Below are 16,432 nucleotides of genomic sequence, written 5' to 3' on the forward strand. Positions count from 1 at the left end.
TAACACTACACCTCTGACAAAATCAACTTATTGACTCTCTTCCTCTATGGGTCTACAGGAAATTTGCCTACGAGAAGAGTTCGCACGCCCAGTTCTCTGGCACGGACCTAAACCGCGTAGACGTCGACTGTACTCAAGTCCAGGTTCGCCTAACGGTCGACTCGCCAGCATGAGTCAGGGTCGATCAGGATGGCGGAAATTCGCTCTTCGCTCAACTCGCCTGCCCGAGTTCGGAGTCGAATCCGCCAGCAAGCCCCAAAACCGTCAGTACAGCTGGGTATCCACTACCCCACGTGCTGAGATGGACCTTCCCATCTCTCTCGACCCGAAGGGAGAGAGAGCACAGTACCCCAGGACCGTCAAACGGCCGCCCACAGTGCGCACAGCGCGAAGGAGCTGGACAGGTGTCGAGTCAACCTGAGCATTCATAAATGCGACTCACCTCGGATGTCTGAGCCAAGAGCTGGATCCGCCGGCACTCGGCAAGCTGGCTAGACCCACTCGAGTACTGTACACCTACTTCACCGCCTCTCCTGACCGGAAAGGAGAAAGCGTCGTGCTCAAAGCACGCCGGGCGGTCACGCACAGTACAAGTGATCGGACAGACACTTCATCGATCTGCGAACTCATAAATGCGGTTCATTAATGCTGGTCAAATCCACTCGGATAGCAGTCGTTTGTTGCCTCACATACAAGAATGGGCCTTCCCATCGTAGGTGACAGGACATAGAACACAATCCCTGGAATGACCGTTCATGGTATCGAGGAACGGCGAGACGTCTCTGAAGAGGATGTGGTCACATCCCACAATTCAAGGAGAAATCAAGCTGTCCTTCTTTCATTTAAAAAACCCCTTCCAGCACGATGGAAGAGAGGTCGCAAAACTTGGAGAAAAAAGAGTTGAGACCAAGCTGTTAGCAAATCCTTGCATTACAGCACTGCTGCCTAGTTCCGAGCTCCGATCGCCGACGAACCAAGCAGACCCGAACTCCATTGCCCCGAGCTTCTACTGAGAACTGAAGCTCTCCAGCAACCTCATTCAAACGGTCCAAGGGAAGCAGACTCGACCCGACCATCGAGCGAAGCGTCCTATAGCCACCTAAAGTCCCCACACAAAACAAAGAGGGCCTTCCCTCTGCTTCTGTTGTAAACATTTGATTTGTTAGTTTGTAATAAGCTTTCTTATAAATACAAACGAAACTCCTTCCTTCGGAAGAATCAAATTTTCACCCTACAGGTATCTGCACATTTAGCCCGTGATTTATTTAAATACCCATTAACCCAAATTGATTGATCACTTTATGCGGGTTATCCTTAAGGATATCAATACACACTGATTAATCATATGTGCCCACAAATTAGATTTAATTAGATTTAAATCCAACAATCTCCCACTTGGGTACCATATGATTCCTTAAAGTGTGTATAACCTTATGAGCTCAAAAATTGCTATCACTAAAAATGGTATTTCCAAACAATCTCGTTCATTGACTATATCAATATAGGATCAAAACAGTCTTCGTCATATTTATTGTGACTCGACCTATCAATGGTTATATATACTAATACAATCAAATGACATAGATCAATCATGGATGTGCAGTATGAAAATTACATGCAATGTGATCGGTACATGTCTATTTCCAACTGGTCCTACCTTAACTTTAGTAAGGTCAACCTCAAACATAATGTACCAGAGTGTATGAACTGAAAACTTTATTCTGATCAAACAATACAACCTAACATAAAATACCATAATCACAAACTCCCACTAAATTATGATATCCTCAAATAATACCACATCCATATGATCAGTGTGCTCATGAAAAACCTTAGGTGTCAATCCTTTAGTAAGAGGATCAGCTATTATGGAGTTTGTCCCAATGTGCTCTATGGATATCTGTCCACTTTGTACCATCTCTTTCATAACCAGGAACTTAATATCAATATGTTTTGACTTAGTTAAGCTCCTATTATTATTAGAATACATAACTGCTGATTTATTGTCACAAAATAACTTTAGTGGTCTTTCAACCTTTTCCAAAATGCGCAGTCCAGTGATAAAATTTTGCAGCCATATTCCCTGATTGGATGCCTCATAGCAAGTCACAAACTCTGCTGCCATAGTGGAGGAAGCTGCAAGTGTCTGTTTGACACTTTTCCATGATGTAGCTCCTCCTGCTAACATATAAATATAGCCTGATATAGACTTTCTGCTATTCTGACATCCAGCAAAATCAGAATCAGAGTACCCAATGACCTCCAACTGTTCTGATTTTCTGTATGTGAGCATATAATCTTTTGTTTTCTGAAGATACCTCATAACTCTTTTGACTGCTATCCAATGATCCATACCAGGGTTGCTTAAGTATCTGCCTAACATCCCAACAATGTACGTAATATCCGGACGCGTACATACCTAATCATACATTAGACTTTCTACAGCCGAAGCATGAGAAATCTTCTGTATTTCCTGAATTTCAAGGTTACCTTTAGGGCACTGATTGAGACTAAATTTGTCTCCTTTAGCAACAGGGGTGTCACCTGGTCTGCAATCTTGCATGTCAAATCTTTTGAGTACTTTATTAATATAACTCTTTTGTGATAATCCAAGTATACCTCGAGAACGATCTCGACTTATCTGGACTCCTAATATAAAAGAGGTGTCCCCAATATCTTTCATCTTAAAATTCTTTGATAGAAATCTCTTGGTTTCGTGCAACATGCCTATATCGTTACTGACAAGTAATATGTCATCGACATACAGAACCAGAAAAATATACTTACTCCCACTGAACTTATGATATACATAGTCATCAATAATATTCATCTCAAAACCGAACGGGATAATTATTTGTTACACTTGTAATACCATTGATGAGGAGCTTGCTTGAGTCCATATATAGATTTCCTTAATTTGCAAACTATATTATTCGGGTCTCCTGACACAAAGTTTTCTGGTTGCATCATATAAATCATTTCATCAATGTCTCCATTGAGAAATGCAGTCTTAACATCTATCTGATATAACTCAATATCAAAATGAGCAACAAGTACCATGATTGTTCTAAAAGAGTCTTTCGATGAAACCGAAGAGAAAGTCTCTATATAATCAATGCTTTCTTTTTGAGTAAAGCCTTTAGCTACAACATGTGCCTTATACTTCTTCACATTACCATTTGCATCCCACTTGATTTTAAAAATCCATTTACAACCAATTGGTTTTGCACCTTCTGGCAATGGGACAAATTCCCAAACCTTATTGTCTTGCATAGACTTGTACTCTTCATTCATGGCATCAATCCACTTTTGAGAGTTAGAACTTTTCATGACCCAAAGGAAGTTGATTGGATCATCTTCCATTATTCCATTATTTTCCTCATATTCTTGGAGAAATACAATATAATCATCCGGAATAGCATTTCTCCTTTCTCTCATGGATCTCATTAATGGCATCGGTTGTTGAGTTTGTTCTTCTGGAACAGGGAGTTGATTAACATTATCATCTTGAGGCTCCAGATTTACTTTTTGATCAATAACAGGAATAGGAACCTGAATATTGTCCAAAGTAACTGTATGGATTGGGTCTTGAAGCCAATTCCTCCTCAAAAGCAATATTTCTAACCTTATTTCCCCCCCCCCCCCCCAACTTCCAACTCAACATCCTCAAAGAATGTTGATGTTCCCGTCTTAAAAATATTCCTAAGTGTGGGCTCATAAAACTTATAGCCCCTAGAGCGTTCAGAATACCCAATAAAGTAGTTGCTAACAGTTTTAGAGTGCAATTTCTTTTTATTTGGCTTATAAGGCATTGCCTCAGCTGGATATCCCCAAATGTGTAAGTGTTTGGGTCAAAAATTGCTATTTTTATTGTCATCAAATCTATTACAACTTTAGCCGTTATAATAAACTCAAATAAATAAAAAGTTGATCTTCTTATATAATGAAAATATAAGATTATAATTCATTCAAACAACACACAACAGATGTTTATCGCCTGTTGTTTGCGTGAGATCTTTGCCTATGTTGGGGACTTTGATATCCGTGGACCACCACGGATCAGATCTGGTTGATAGATTGAAAGTCAAAGCTCCTACTTCACGAAGGAAGTATTCGCTGAAGTGATAATCCCGACCAAGCTAGATTATGACTCTTCTCGGAATTTAAGACCAAGCTTAATCCGGAGGAATATGGGGGAAAGAGGTTTCATATCTCTCGAGCTCTCTTTTTGTTTATGGGGAAACTTCGCCAAGATCTGCTAACCCTCTGAAATTCGTGGCTCCACTCTCAATTTTGACAGCACCTCGCCCTCTTGATTTCCTCCTGTGAAATGAGCCACTAGGCCTGTATTTATAGGCTTCGGTTGGGGGTTTTCTGATAAGAACGATGGCTTTGGCCTTATCCTCAGTTGACAACCGCCTAATCATGTGTAGAGATGATATCAAGGTAGTTGGGAACCTCTGGAACATAAGAAATCTCGTGAAAACCCGTTGAAAACCGTCACGTTTTCGGATGAAATCTGCCGAACCAAGTTCAAACAAACCGAACCGGGTGCGAACCGAACACCGGGTATGAACCGAACCAAACCGGGTGCGAACCGGCGCGAACGACCACTTGGTGGCTCGGCCTTGGCCGAGCCAGTTCGCGTTATCTTGGGTATTTTAACTCTAACTCTCTCGTCTGATCTTAGAATGAGGTGATTCAAGATGCGTTAGAAAGATAACGAAGAGACCTACAACTTTTGTCTTTTGATCTCCAGAATCAAATTACATCATAGTTGAAATTAGGGGTGGCAATTTATGACCCGACCCATCAACCCGACCCGACCCGACCCGACCCGACCCGTTTATATTGGGTATGGGTCGAGTTATATGGGTCGGGTCATAAACGGGTCAACCCAAACTGACCCGTTTATTAAATGAGTAAATTAGGTTGACCCGCCTGACCCATTTAACAACCCGTATAACCCATATAATAACCTGTATAACACCGACCCGCTTCGTCTCTCATAAACGAAGAAGCCCTTGGTCCCTTCGTCTCCGGAAAAAAACTCATCACCTCCGATCTCTACCCCGAGCTCATCTCCGATCTCGAGCTCATCTCCGATCTCTCTCCTCAAGCTCGAGCCCCACCTTTGATCTCCTCTTGCCTGAATCTCGAGCTTCATCCTGGATCTCCTCTCTCCTCGGGGCCTGTGATCTCCTCTCCCCTCGAGCGCAAGCGCCACCTTCGACTTTCTCTCAAGTGCTCAAGGATCAGATTAGAAACCCTAGATAGGTAATTTTCAGCCCCGATTTCTAAATTCTAGGTTAAAATTAGGAGACTAAGATCTTAGCTTGATTTTGTGGTTGCAATTTTATTGATTTTTGAGGATTTTTGAGGAATTCTAGGTTAAACTATGTACCTAAAACAGTTTAAGAGCATGGAGTATCAGAGCTTCTGTTGCATTCTTGTTCAATTTTGACTATTGGTTTATGGTTTGATTTTTGGAGATTTTTACTTGCTTCTTGCACTCTAGAGATTGGAATTAACTTAAGAATGTGCATGAACCATTGAGATTTCTGACTTATCTGTTCCCTAGCAATTATCATACCATGAGCATTTTACATTTGCCGAACTTCTTTCCTTTGATTTCTCTACTCAGTGGGCTTGTTCTATCTTATCCCATTTAATATTAGCATAAATAATAATGGTAATTAGTGCTCGAATTCCCTTGCTAGGTTAGCAATGGAATATTGTTGTTTTAAAATTTTTTTTACCTCTCTTTCTTAATGATAGTATGACATTATTGTTTTAGAACAGCCTAAAAAAACCTCTCTTGAGATTGTGTGATGTACGCCAAGAAGAAAATTTTGAGTTATGTTCTATCAGTAACTTTGATCTCATGTAGTCTACATAAGGACTAGTTACGTGTATTCGAGTTTATAAGGTTTTCATTGCTGCAGCTCTTGAGATTGTGTGATGTACGCCAAGAAGGAAATTTTGATTTATGTTCTATCAGTAACTTTGATCTCATGTAGTCTACAAAAGGATGCATCATCACTTTCTAGTTACATGTATTCGAGTTTAGAAGGTTTTCATTGCCAAATCTATCAGTAACTTTGATCTAAGCCTACCACATTTCTTAAGAGATTTGTAGATGTTCATCAATCAGTTGGTCCTGCATCAAATAAGCCTGTTGTGCTGCTACTGTTAAACTTGCCAATGGAGAAGGGAGTTTTTCGTATCAACCCTCCTTTAAAAATCTCACTTATTTGTATTTAGTCATCACAGTAAAGTAGGGCTCTCCTTGAGCTGTTTCATTTCAATCAATTTGGGGCACATGCAATCTAATAACATTTGGGGCAGTACAATAAAAAAGGACTTGAAACACCCCATGATCGCATCTAAGCTAGTCTTTTCCAAGTCGAACACTGATATTGTTCTAAGAAGAGCCTAAGAAGAAAGTTCTTACCCTTGAGAAGAACATTTGTGGAATAGTTTATTTTCCTATTAATATACTATTATTTCAGACTTCCGTCAGTTTCTAATTTCACTTATTAGATTCCAGAGTAATATATTTCTTCCAGTCAGTATCTAAGCCTACCACATTTCTTAAGAGATTTGTAGATGTTCATCAATCAGTTGGTCCTGCATCAAATGAGCCTGTTGTGCTGCTACTGCTAAACTTGCCAATGGAGAAGGGAGTTTTTCGTATCAACCCTCCTTTAAAAATCTCACTTATTGGTATTGGTGGCAGTAGTTTGACAATTTCATCACTTTTGCGTTGAAGTATCAGCATATGAAATAAGTTTGTTTAATTTTAAGTTTTCTTGTGATTGATTTCTTTTCAGTTTTCCTAATATGATATTATAAAATTAACTATGGTAAAATGTAATCGTACTCATGTTAGGTGTTATTAGCCAATGCAATATTTGTTAGTCCTTTTTAGCTAATAGTGACAGTATCAATTATTTTGGGCAGTTCTGTTCAACGTGCTTAATTTCCTGATAAGTACAGCTGATTTATTGGTATTTGCTGATATTTCAAAACTTGATATTATGTTTACCTACGTCCGATCGATCAGGGAATTGGTCTAAATACATCTTTCTATATAACAACCAAATCTATCTCCTCTATTATACTGAAGCATATTTACTTTGCTATGTGTGAATCTCTGTTTCAATTTGTTTCTATTAATTTGGTCTTAACATATATGGATGATAAATATATATCTTAATAGTTAATAATACACAATTAGTATGACGTAAGTATTTAATAATCATAAATAACGACATCGACAGAGTGTCCTAGAAAAGTGTCAGAAATTAATATTAGTCTTATATATTTATTGTTTTCTATTTCACTCCCTACTTTTACTACTTGTATATGCTCATCTTAAAGCAATCTTGGATTTTGATGTAATGCTCAGGTAAACCTAAAGGATCGGATATCGTGCTGGAAGCAATACTTGAAGCAGAGGTAGCTCAAAATGCCAAACATTTCTTCTCACAGCCAGGGAACCAGATACCTGAAGATATACCAAAACGGTGAGAATGTGAAGTTATCTTATTATGGTGTATAATGTTTGAATTCATTCTGAATAGAAGTCTCTGACATGAAAAGATACTTAAAGAATGAAACGGTTAAGAAAATTAGCAGCTTTTGTCTTCTCTTTTTCTTAGCTCGGATCCTCGGGTCAAAATGAACCTTTGGTTTCTGAACAATATTGTTGTTCGATTATGTTCGCATTTATATATTCATATGTACAGTGTTGGGGAATTTGTCTGAAGAAAGGGCACCATACTTTCATTGGATTAGAAGGATGTTTTGACTGTTCTATTCATAGTGTAAACCTCCCTCATTTCTGTGAGGATGGTTCTAATGGGATTCATTTTCGATATTTTATAAACTCCAGGGCAGTAGACCATTCTAATAATGTAGTCTAGCAATGATGAAGATTTTGTTTAGTTTGGAAGGGTAATGATGAGTGTTTCCTTTGGAGGGTAAAGGATGATTGGGAATCTTCCATTGTTGAATCAATTCAAAGATAGCTCTCTAGTCTCTGTTTTCAAGAGGGAGAGGGGAGTCTGAAGTTTGAAGAGATGGAGGTAGAAAAACAATGTATTCTTAATCTATCATGTTGTTGTCTATTCTTTTTCAAAAAGTTAATTTTTGTCTAAATTTTGATTGGTTTGAGTAATATGCTCTTTTAGCGAACACTAGTTTATGTATATCATGTACATAAGAGTTAAATAGAGCTGCTGCAGCAAATGTTAGGATCGAAATGAAAATATTTTCAGTTTTGGTTAAGAAATAGCTACTTAGGAATAGTAATTGGATTTTTATTGTGTATGAAGAAAAGTACAGCACTTGTTTCATCCAATTTGCATGTCAGCTCAAAAAAATTGCAGATAAACTAACACTTGATTTGTAATAGTAATGCATTTATTTTCTTTGTCTGCTTCATTTTGATGTATTACATCCCTGCAGATGTCGCAGGGAAGAGCGAGGAGGGTCGTTCATTGTAGCCGGTGTAATCAGTCGCGGGGAAGAGCCGGTGTAATCAGTTAGAACTACTTGTGCAGCTCCTTTATGAAACAAGGTTTCTCTGCAATAATGAGAAAAGTTTAGATTCATCATATAGTCTGTGTTCTTTCTTTTTTAGCTTGTAGAGAGTTTTGAATTATAGTGAATATTGTGATGGGTTCTTGTATGGTGTGCCAAATTGAAGGCTGTGGAGGAAATTGCATTTTAGTAGGGAGAAGAGCATTGGTTAAGTTTACATATGCGTGCTGGTGATACATAATGTAAATGATGAAGCATTTTTTTGTGTTGAAAAACGATTAAGTGTATATGCGTGCTGGTGATACATAATGTAAATGATGAAGCATTTTTTTGTGTTGAAAAACGATTAAGTGTACAAAGCGTTGCTTTTTCATCCTTTTCCTGTCAACTATTGTGTGGTTAAGTTTATGTGTTTATCAATTTTTCTTACATGCATGATCGATTTTAAATCATAACATTTTATTATATTCATGATATATATTTAAGATGGTAAGATATTGGCCATGCCATCAGATATCAATGGAATTAGTCCTAAACAGAATAGATAGCAACACTGATGGGCTCAACAAAACAACCAAACTCAGAGGCGTTGATGTTATGTTACGATTTGTATTTTGGAGGTGAAAAAACACCATAAGTTCTTAAACGGGTCATTTGGGTTATATGGGTCGGGTCGGGTAACCCGTTTAATAAACGGGTCGGGTCATGTTGACCCATTTATTAAATGGGTCGGGTCGGGTCACACTTATACGGGTCGGGTTAACTATGACCCGACCCGACCCGACCCGTTTACCACCCAGTCGATTCATCTTTGTGGGCGAGCCACCAAATGGTGGCTCGGCACTGTGCGAGCCAGTTCGTACGTACTCGGGTATTTTAGCTCTAACTCTCTCGTCCGATCTCGAATAAGGTGATTCAAGATGCGTTGGAAAGCTGGAGAAGAGATCTACAATTCTAATAGCCGAGACAAACATGGTATGTACGAGTCCACACATGGTGTTTTGTTCAATTGGTGGCTCGGCACTGTGCGAGCCAGTTCGTACGTCCTCGGTATTTTGGTTCTAACTCTCTCGTCCGATATCAGAATGAGGTGATTAAAGATATGTTGGAAAGCGTGAGCATAGATCTACTACTACAATTGTCGAGCCATAACTGGTATGTGCGAGCCCACAGCATGGTTTCACTTCGGACTGCAGCCTTGTGTGAACCCAGGGGCGTCACAGAGGTGACCGGTGAACATGTTGGCTACTTGGAGCTAGCCGATGAGCGTACAAGCCATTCAGAGTTGGATGATGAGCGCGCGGGCCACTTGGAGCTGGTTGATGAGTGCGCTGGCTACTTGGAGGTGGCTGATGAGCGTACGGGCCACTTAGAGGTGACCGGTGAACACGTGGGCCATTTGGTTTGCTATTTTGGTGGCTGATTAGTATGCGAGCCACTTGGTGGTGGCCGGTGAGCATGCAGGCCACCTGGCGTTGGCCGTTCTGATGGTTCGTCACCACGTCATCAACGTTTTGCCGATTCGCTTCATGCGCTTGTCAGCATCAGATGATCTTCTCTGACTCGGACAATCCCCTTCGACTTGGATAATGGTGTTCATCGCTTTTTCTTTGTCTCGAGCTGTGTGCGGACACCTATAGGCTTTTTTAGACACCTATAGTAAGTGCTTTAAACTGGACTTTCGATCAGTCCAAAGCTCATAAGGTGTTTTAGCAACTGCTTTACTCGGTACTCTATTCAGAATGTAAGTTGCCGTCTTTAATGCTTCTTCCCAAAGTGACTCTGGTAAAGAAGAATGTGAAATCATACTTTTTACCATATCTTTAAGAGTCCTATTTCATCTTTCAGCTACACCATTCATGCTGGGTGACCCTGGCATGGTGTACTGTGGGACGATACCACATTCCTCTAGGTATCTACCAAATGGTCCTGAACGTTGTTCACCTGAACCATCATATCTGTCGTAGTACTCACCACCATGATCATATCTAATGGTTTTAATTCCTTTATTGAGTTGATTCTCAACTTCAGCTTTAAAAGCTTTGAACATGTCCAGAGACTCAGATTTTTCATAAATGAGATATAGGTACCCATAACGTTAGTAATCGTCTATGAATGATATAAAATATTGTTGACCATTCCAAGATGCCGTAGGGAATGGCCCATAAATATCTGTATGTATCAATTCTACGACTTCTGAAGATCTGTTGGCACCTAATCTTTTAAGTTTACTTAACATAAGGGCAAAATGGTAATTTTACCTATTAAGTTATATTTGGGGGATAGTCCTCTCAAATATAACGGGATTAAGCAAAATGATGATTTTGAAAGATTCTACATTAATTGAGGCGCTAATATGCAATTTCCATATTTTGGGGGCTTAGTATAAAATTATTGAAGATTTGAGGGACTAGTATCGAAAAACCTTTACATGTTTTGCACATATTAATTTAAAATTTGCGATGCATTTCTAAATAAGCAATCATCTATTTTACCCTTTTGCACAATGATCAACAAAATGAGAAAAGAATTACAAAACCATAATCTAGCAGTTATAAAAAAACACCCTTTATTTATAGAAGTTTAATAATAGGGTTAATTACTGTTAGGCCCCTTGTAAATTTGTAAAGACCTTGAAAAATCATCATAGTTTTGTTAAAGGGTAAATTTAATAAAAACCTCCATAATTTTGCGTCTTTTGTCAATACGCACCCAAATTTTTATTTTTCCTACTAAACTACCTAACTTTTCTCCAAAATTTATCAACTCTCATACGTCAATCTTGAACCATAATCTCCTTATCCGGTTTAGTTATTTTGAGACATGATTAGTTGAAGTTGGAAAAATCCGTGTAATAGCGACTTAAAAAAATCTATCTCAATTGAACGGTTTGAATGAGAACAGTGGCGGAGAAAAGGGGCCCATGCGCGGCCATGGTCCCCCTAGGTTTTTGCAAAAAGACCCACTGAATGTAGGGAATTTGCTTATAAGCCTAAAATTTTACTCCCTTAATTTACTTTTAAACCCACATAACTCTCTATGTTTTCATACTTTACAAAGCGAAATACAATATGCTACAAGGTGAAAAGCAACATAGCATATGATGCCCCATCGATAATTAAAACATAAGCTTGGGTTAATTTTCAAAAAAATCCCTCAACTGTGGGGTGTGTCTCAAACCACAACCTATTATAATTTGAGTAAATCCCCTCAAGTTTTGAGGTGGACCACCCCATCAAACTTTAAAAATTTGAGCAAACCCCCCTTCACTATGGTCAATCTCACAAAACCTTGCTGATCTTTAAACTTTTCTCAAAAAACTCTCTTGACATCGTTACTTCAAAATATGAAATGCCCTATTATCCTTAAAAAACCATTTCAATTAAAATAAACCACCAGCCAGTAGAAAAAAGACCCAAGTCATTTTAAAACAAAAACATATTTTCAATAATTTTTACTAAGATAACTTATAGCATATTAATTGTAAAACTTTTATTCCATGTTCTTTCATATATTTATATATATGAAAATTTATCATATATCATCATATAGTATGATGATTGCATTTTGGGCACCCCTTACCAAAAGAAAAATTTCCTGGCTTAGCCACTAAATGCCACTGAATGAGAAAACCACTTTAGAAAATTAAACTGAAATTTTATATTTCCTAGCATTATAAGGAAGATTGATTAATAAAGAAATAAAATTTAAAATAGAAGAAATAAAAAAGGATTTGGGGCTCCAATCTTGACCTATCCTCAAGCAAAAATAACTATCGTTAGGAAAACTTTGGAGGATTTATTTGGCAAAACAAAGTTGGGGTGGGGTTCCGTGAAAGCAGCCCAAAGTTTCAAGGTGTTGTGTGAAATTCACCCTTTGTTAAATGGGGTTTTCCATATTAGCACCTTACATCTGATCTATTTTATATTAGTCCCTAAAATATTCATATTTTGATATTAGTCCCTCAAATAGCATTACCGCGTTGATATTGGTCCCTTTGTTAGGGTTTCTATTTGAAACTTTAAGCTATAGTTGGATTGACCTTAACCATGGATGATAAATTACTAAATATCCATACTGTTTAATTCCTTCCACCGAACAACATGTTCTCCTCCCCCCCTCTTTTCAATTAGCTCCTGATGTCTTGAGCCTCGCCATCATGTTAATGATGAAGATTTTTAACAGAAGGGAAGCAACAACAAGGATATTTTGGAGATTTTGTAAGGCAGGAAGAACTGAAGGATAGTTAGATTCGAAGACTTCGTTCCCAATGGCGATCGTGTGTAAATATTGGTGGCGGGAGCGAAGAGGGCAATCAATTTAGAAATGATGAAAAATGGCTTAATGAATTATTCACCTTCATTTATATACTCTCAACCTAACCACATGGCAGTTTGAAGGACTAGTATCAAAATATGAAGTTCTGAGGGATAGATATTAAAATACTACAGAAGAAAACCATTGTTAAATTTACCCCTTTTAATAATTTTCAATTATAATGTTACAGAAATAATAATTTCAATTATAAAAACAGATAGAAAGCAGGCTACTCAAAATTAGGGATCTTCCTTTGTCCTCCTCAGCAAGCAAAGCACAAAACGATCCACACCCTCAACAAACGACCCACACCCTCAGCGGCCGGTGATCGAGAAGAACCAGCCGGCGGCGGACGGCGGCGAGATGTGGTCACCGCAGGTGAAAGCCCGAGGCGGCGGAGGAGAAGGGCTGAGGCAGTACTACACGCAGCACATCCACGATCTCCAGCTCCAGCTCCGCCAGAAGTCTCACAATCTCAATCGCCTCGAGGCGCAGCGCAACGATCTCAACTCCAAAGGTCAGTTACAAAACCCTAACCCTAAATCTGACCATAGCCCTAAGTGTCCTCGTTGAAAGAAGCCAGTATTTGAAACCCTAGACTTGGCAATTGTTATGGATGACCTGAACCCTAACCGCGATCCTAATTCTGGAACTAAAAGCGAAAGTGATTTGTTGATGATTTTCGGGAAATCAGTGTTTGGTTGAATAAAATTTAAGTTTATTGCCTTAAAAATTGAAACTTGTGCGGAAATTAACAGATTTTTGAGGAAGTAGGCTCACAAACTGCATACTACTGAACGAGTTTACATGTACGACTATCTTTTTGGGTACTACTTAGTCTTTAGTAAACTCTAACCCTAAGTTTCACCCTGTTTGCTCAGTGCATTCATTGGAAGAAGTGGAAGGGAAAACCCTAGGTTTATCTTTTGATTGATTTGGATGTAGTGATATATTTTCTTGTTCTGTATATGACAGTAATTGTTAGGTATTTGCAATCAACTTTTGAGTGCGACTTGTTTTACCTCAGTGTATATGCCTCGAGTATTTATTGAATATATTGGAAAATGTCAAGTGCTCAAAATTCACATGAAATAAATAGCATTTGTGATCTACATTTTGTTGGATCATGAATTATAAGTTCCCCAAGATAGGTTTCTTTGTAATTGTATACATGTCAGACTTGTGAACATTAGATTGATACATGATTTTAGTGCTTCAATTATTACAACTTATAACTGGAGAGCCATAAAAAATGATTGTTTCATGATTAGATATTTGTGCTCAGTGTCATTTCTGAGCAATTGCAAAATATCCCAACTTTACAACTCCCATCCTTCTTACACAAGTTCAGAGTGTGAGTTTGCCACTAGATTAGGTCGATAGGCCAAGGAATATCATGCAGATAAGTTCGTGATTTTTGTGTTAATAGCTATTGGGTAGTTTCAAACATCCTTATCCCATCACCACTGTGAAGCTGTTGGGGTGAGAAAGTTCTTGTAATTACTGGTTTAACATGTACTACTTGCTTCAAACCTAATCATCTGATGTAAACTACAAAGAGTTGTTATAGATCCAGATAAGGGCGCTGGTGCCAAGTCCTAGAGAAGGCTGATGGTATAACAATGTAGGCCTGGTGTCAAGTTGGACTTGGGAGATCTAAGTCATATATTCATGGCGCCGAGGGGCTCTTTAATAGCCTCCTAGAATAGAAAAAAAAAAGAGTCTGACTAAGGCTAGCTATCACGTTTCCTTATTGTGACTGACATTCCCTTACAACCACCGTGCTTAAAAGGCGTAAAATACTTTTGAACTACTTTCATCTTGCATTTTATGAATAATTTCTCCTGAGAGGTTTGGCTCTGTTGTAATTGGGTGGTTAATGCGTTCCTAAATTGTGAAGGTGGGATGCAATAATGTTGATAATGATGATTCATCTCTATGAATTAGTCAAAGTTGTCAGAAAAACCCAAATTGTAGAGATTAAAAGTTTTAAGTCTCTTGGGAGAATCATGAGAAGATCATATACAAAGTAGCTGGCCTGTAAAAAAAAATCAGGGGGTCATATGCTATAGAGCTGTGCCATGAATGTTCAACATTTTATAAAATTGAAGCAATGATATGTGAGACAGGAGATTAAAGGGTAGCTGCTAACGTTTTTGAATTTGGGAATTGTATTTTTCCATTCTATGTGGGTTAAGAGTGAGTTTGAACCTACTAAAAAAATCATTATTTATAAGAAGTTGTACATCATGGTGTAAAACTACTATGATACAAGGCGGTGGGATGTACATCTATTACTGCATTAGTTGAGACTGACAGAGAGGAGTATATAGTAGTTGTACTTTTGGGATGATAGGATGTAAATGTTTTTCTGGGATAAAATTTAAAATGAACCTGAACTCTAATTTTTGTTACAAACTATCAATTCCTCATTTTTTTAACGTATTGAAGTTTCTGAAAGTTCAAAATATGGGTTCGGAGAGTCAAGCTATTTAATATTAAAGTAGGTGCCAAGCTGAAGTGCAGTGATCAAGGATTCAATTGGGCTTGGAGTTCGGAGATCTAGCCTGTGTTTCTGTAATCTTGAACCAGTCCACTTTAAGCAATTAATTTCTTTTAACTTTAGAATTGGTGTTCTGATATTTTTTTCTTGTAGAAGAAAATTTTCAAACTGCATAAAGTTCGTACTTTGTCATTTTCTATTTTTCAAGGACAGTATTTGTGCTTAGGAATTTGTGCGTTGTGGAAACGTTAACTCATGATGTGATCCTGGCTGATGAAGTTAATTGATAATCTCGTGCATGTGTCAAATTCAAGATTGCTAGCTGCTGGAATATCATTTTTCCATATTATGCCATGCGTTTAGTGGTCTACATTCGTGGTAAGGTCCTATCCAGCTAATAAACTTGAGTTGCTTACAGTTTTCTAGTTTAATTATGCGCAAGTTGCAGAAGTCATGACCTGAAGATCCTGGAAAGTCTAGGTTATAGCTAATCGATACCATTAACAACATTATCCTTTTCTATATGATATATGATGTTGCTGATTGTTAGCATATATTGCCGAATTACATGAGACAAAAACTGGAAGGATTAATGGCGATTGTTACCATCTTTAATAATTAATAGTTTGATTTAAACCCTTTACTTCATAATTTTCTTTTGTGAGTTCTGTTGTAAGTGTTCCCTCCCACTAACGTAAATTTTCCCTACTAAGACCTCCCATTTTTCAAATTATTGAAGTATATATGTCTGCTGTGTTGTGACCAATAAGGCGGGGTTAGCCTGCCTTTCCATGGTTTAGCATATATGATCATGACATGATTTGTTGCGTACATTGTTTCTGATGCAAAATTTTAGTATCTATTTCTTTTTTCATTCAATGAAATGAATTTTTTAAGAAAGCATTTTTCTTATGTTCCGCGTGCTAATTCATTGTACTTGTGAAAATAACTGCAGTGAGAATGTTGAGGGAGGAGTTGCAACTTCTTCAAGAGCCTGGATCATATGTTGGCGAAGTAGTGAAAGTTATGGGAAAATCAAAAGTTTTAGTTAAGGTATGTGTAAAA

The 16,432-nt window shown here is 38.1% G+C and overlaps 1 protein-coding gene and 1 long non-coding RNA gene across 3 annotated transcripts in view; both read left to right on the plus strand.

Moving 5' to 3' along the window:
- LOC109850927 lies at positions 7,453-8,822 on the plus strand. 2 transcript variants are annotated; one of them, XR_002249614.1, is made up of 2 exons: positions 7,453-7,529; positions 8,473-8,822. It is a non-coding gene; the product is annotated as an uncharacterized LOC109850927 (long non-coding RNA). The 2 variants fall into 2 exon arrangements; XR_002249615.1 differs by having other exon boundaries at positions 7,465-8,090.
- Positions 13,109-16,432, plus strand: part of LOC109849350 (26S protease regulatory subunit 8 homolog A-like) — a 7,232-nt gene continuing 3,908 nt past the window's right edge. The window contains exons 1-2 of the mRNA XM_020419171.1: positions 13,109-13,381; positions 16,323-16,420. Of these exons, the coding sequence (XP_020274760.1) occupies positions 13,228-13,381; positions 16,323-16,420 (252 nt within the window). The 5' untranslated portion in view covers positions 13,109-13,227. The remainder of the gene's footprint in view (positions 13,382-16,322; positions 16,421-16,432) is intronic.

This window comes from Asparagus officinalis, chromosome 7, assembly GCF_001876935.1.
Source record: "Asparagus officinalis chromosome 7, Aspof.V1, whole genome shotgun sequence".
In the NCBI taxonomy this organism is placed as follows: Eukaryota; Viridiplantae; Streptophyta; class Magnoliopsida; order Asparagales; family Asparagaceae; genus Asparagus; species Asparagus officinalis.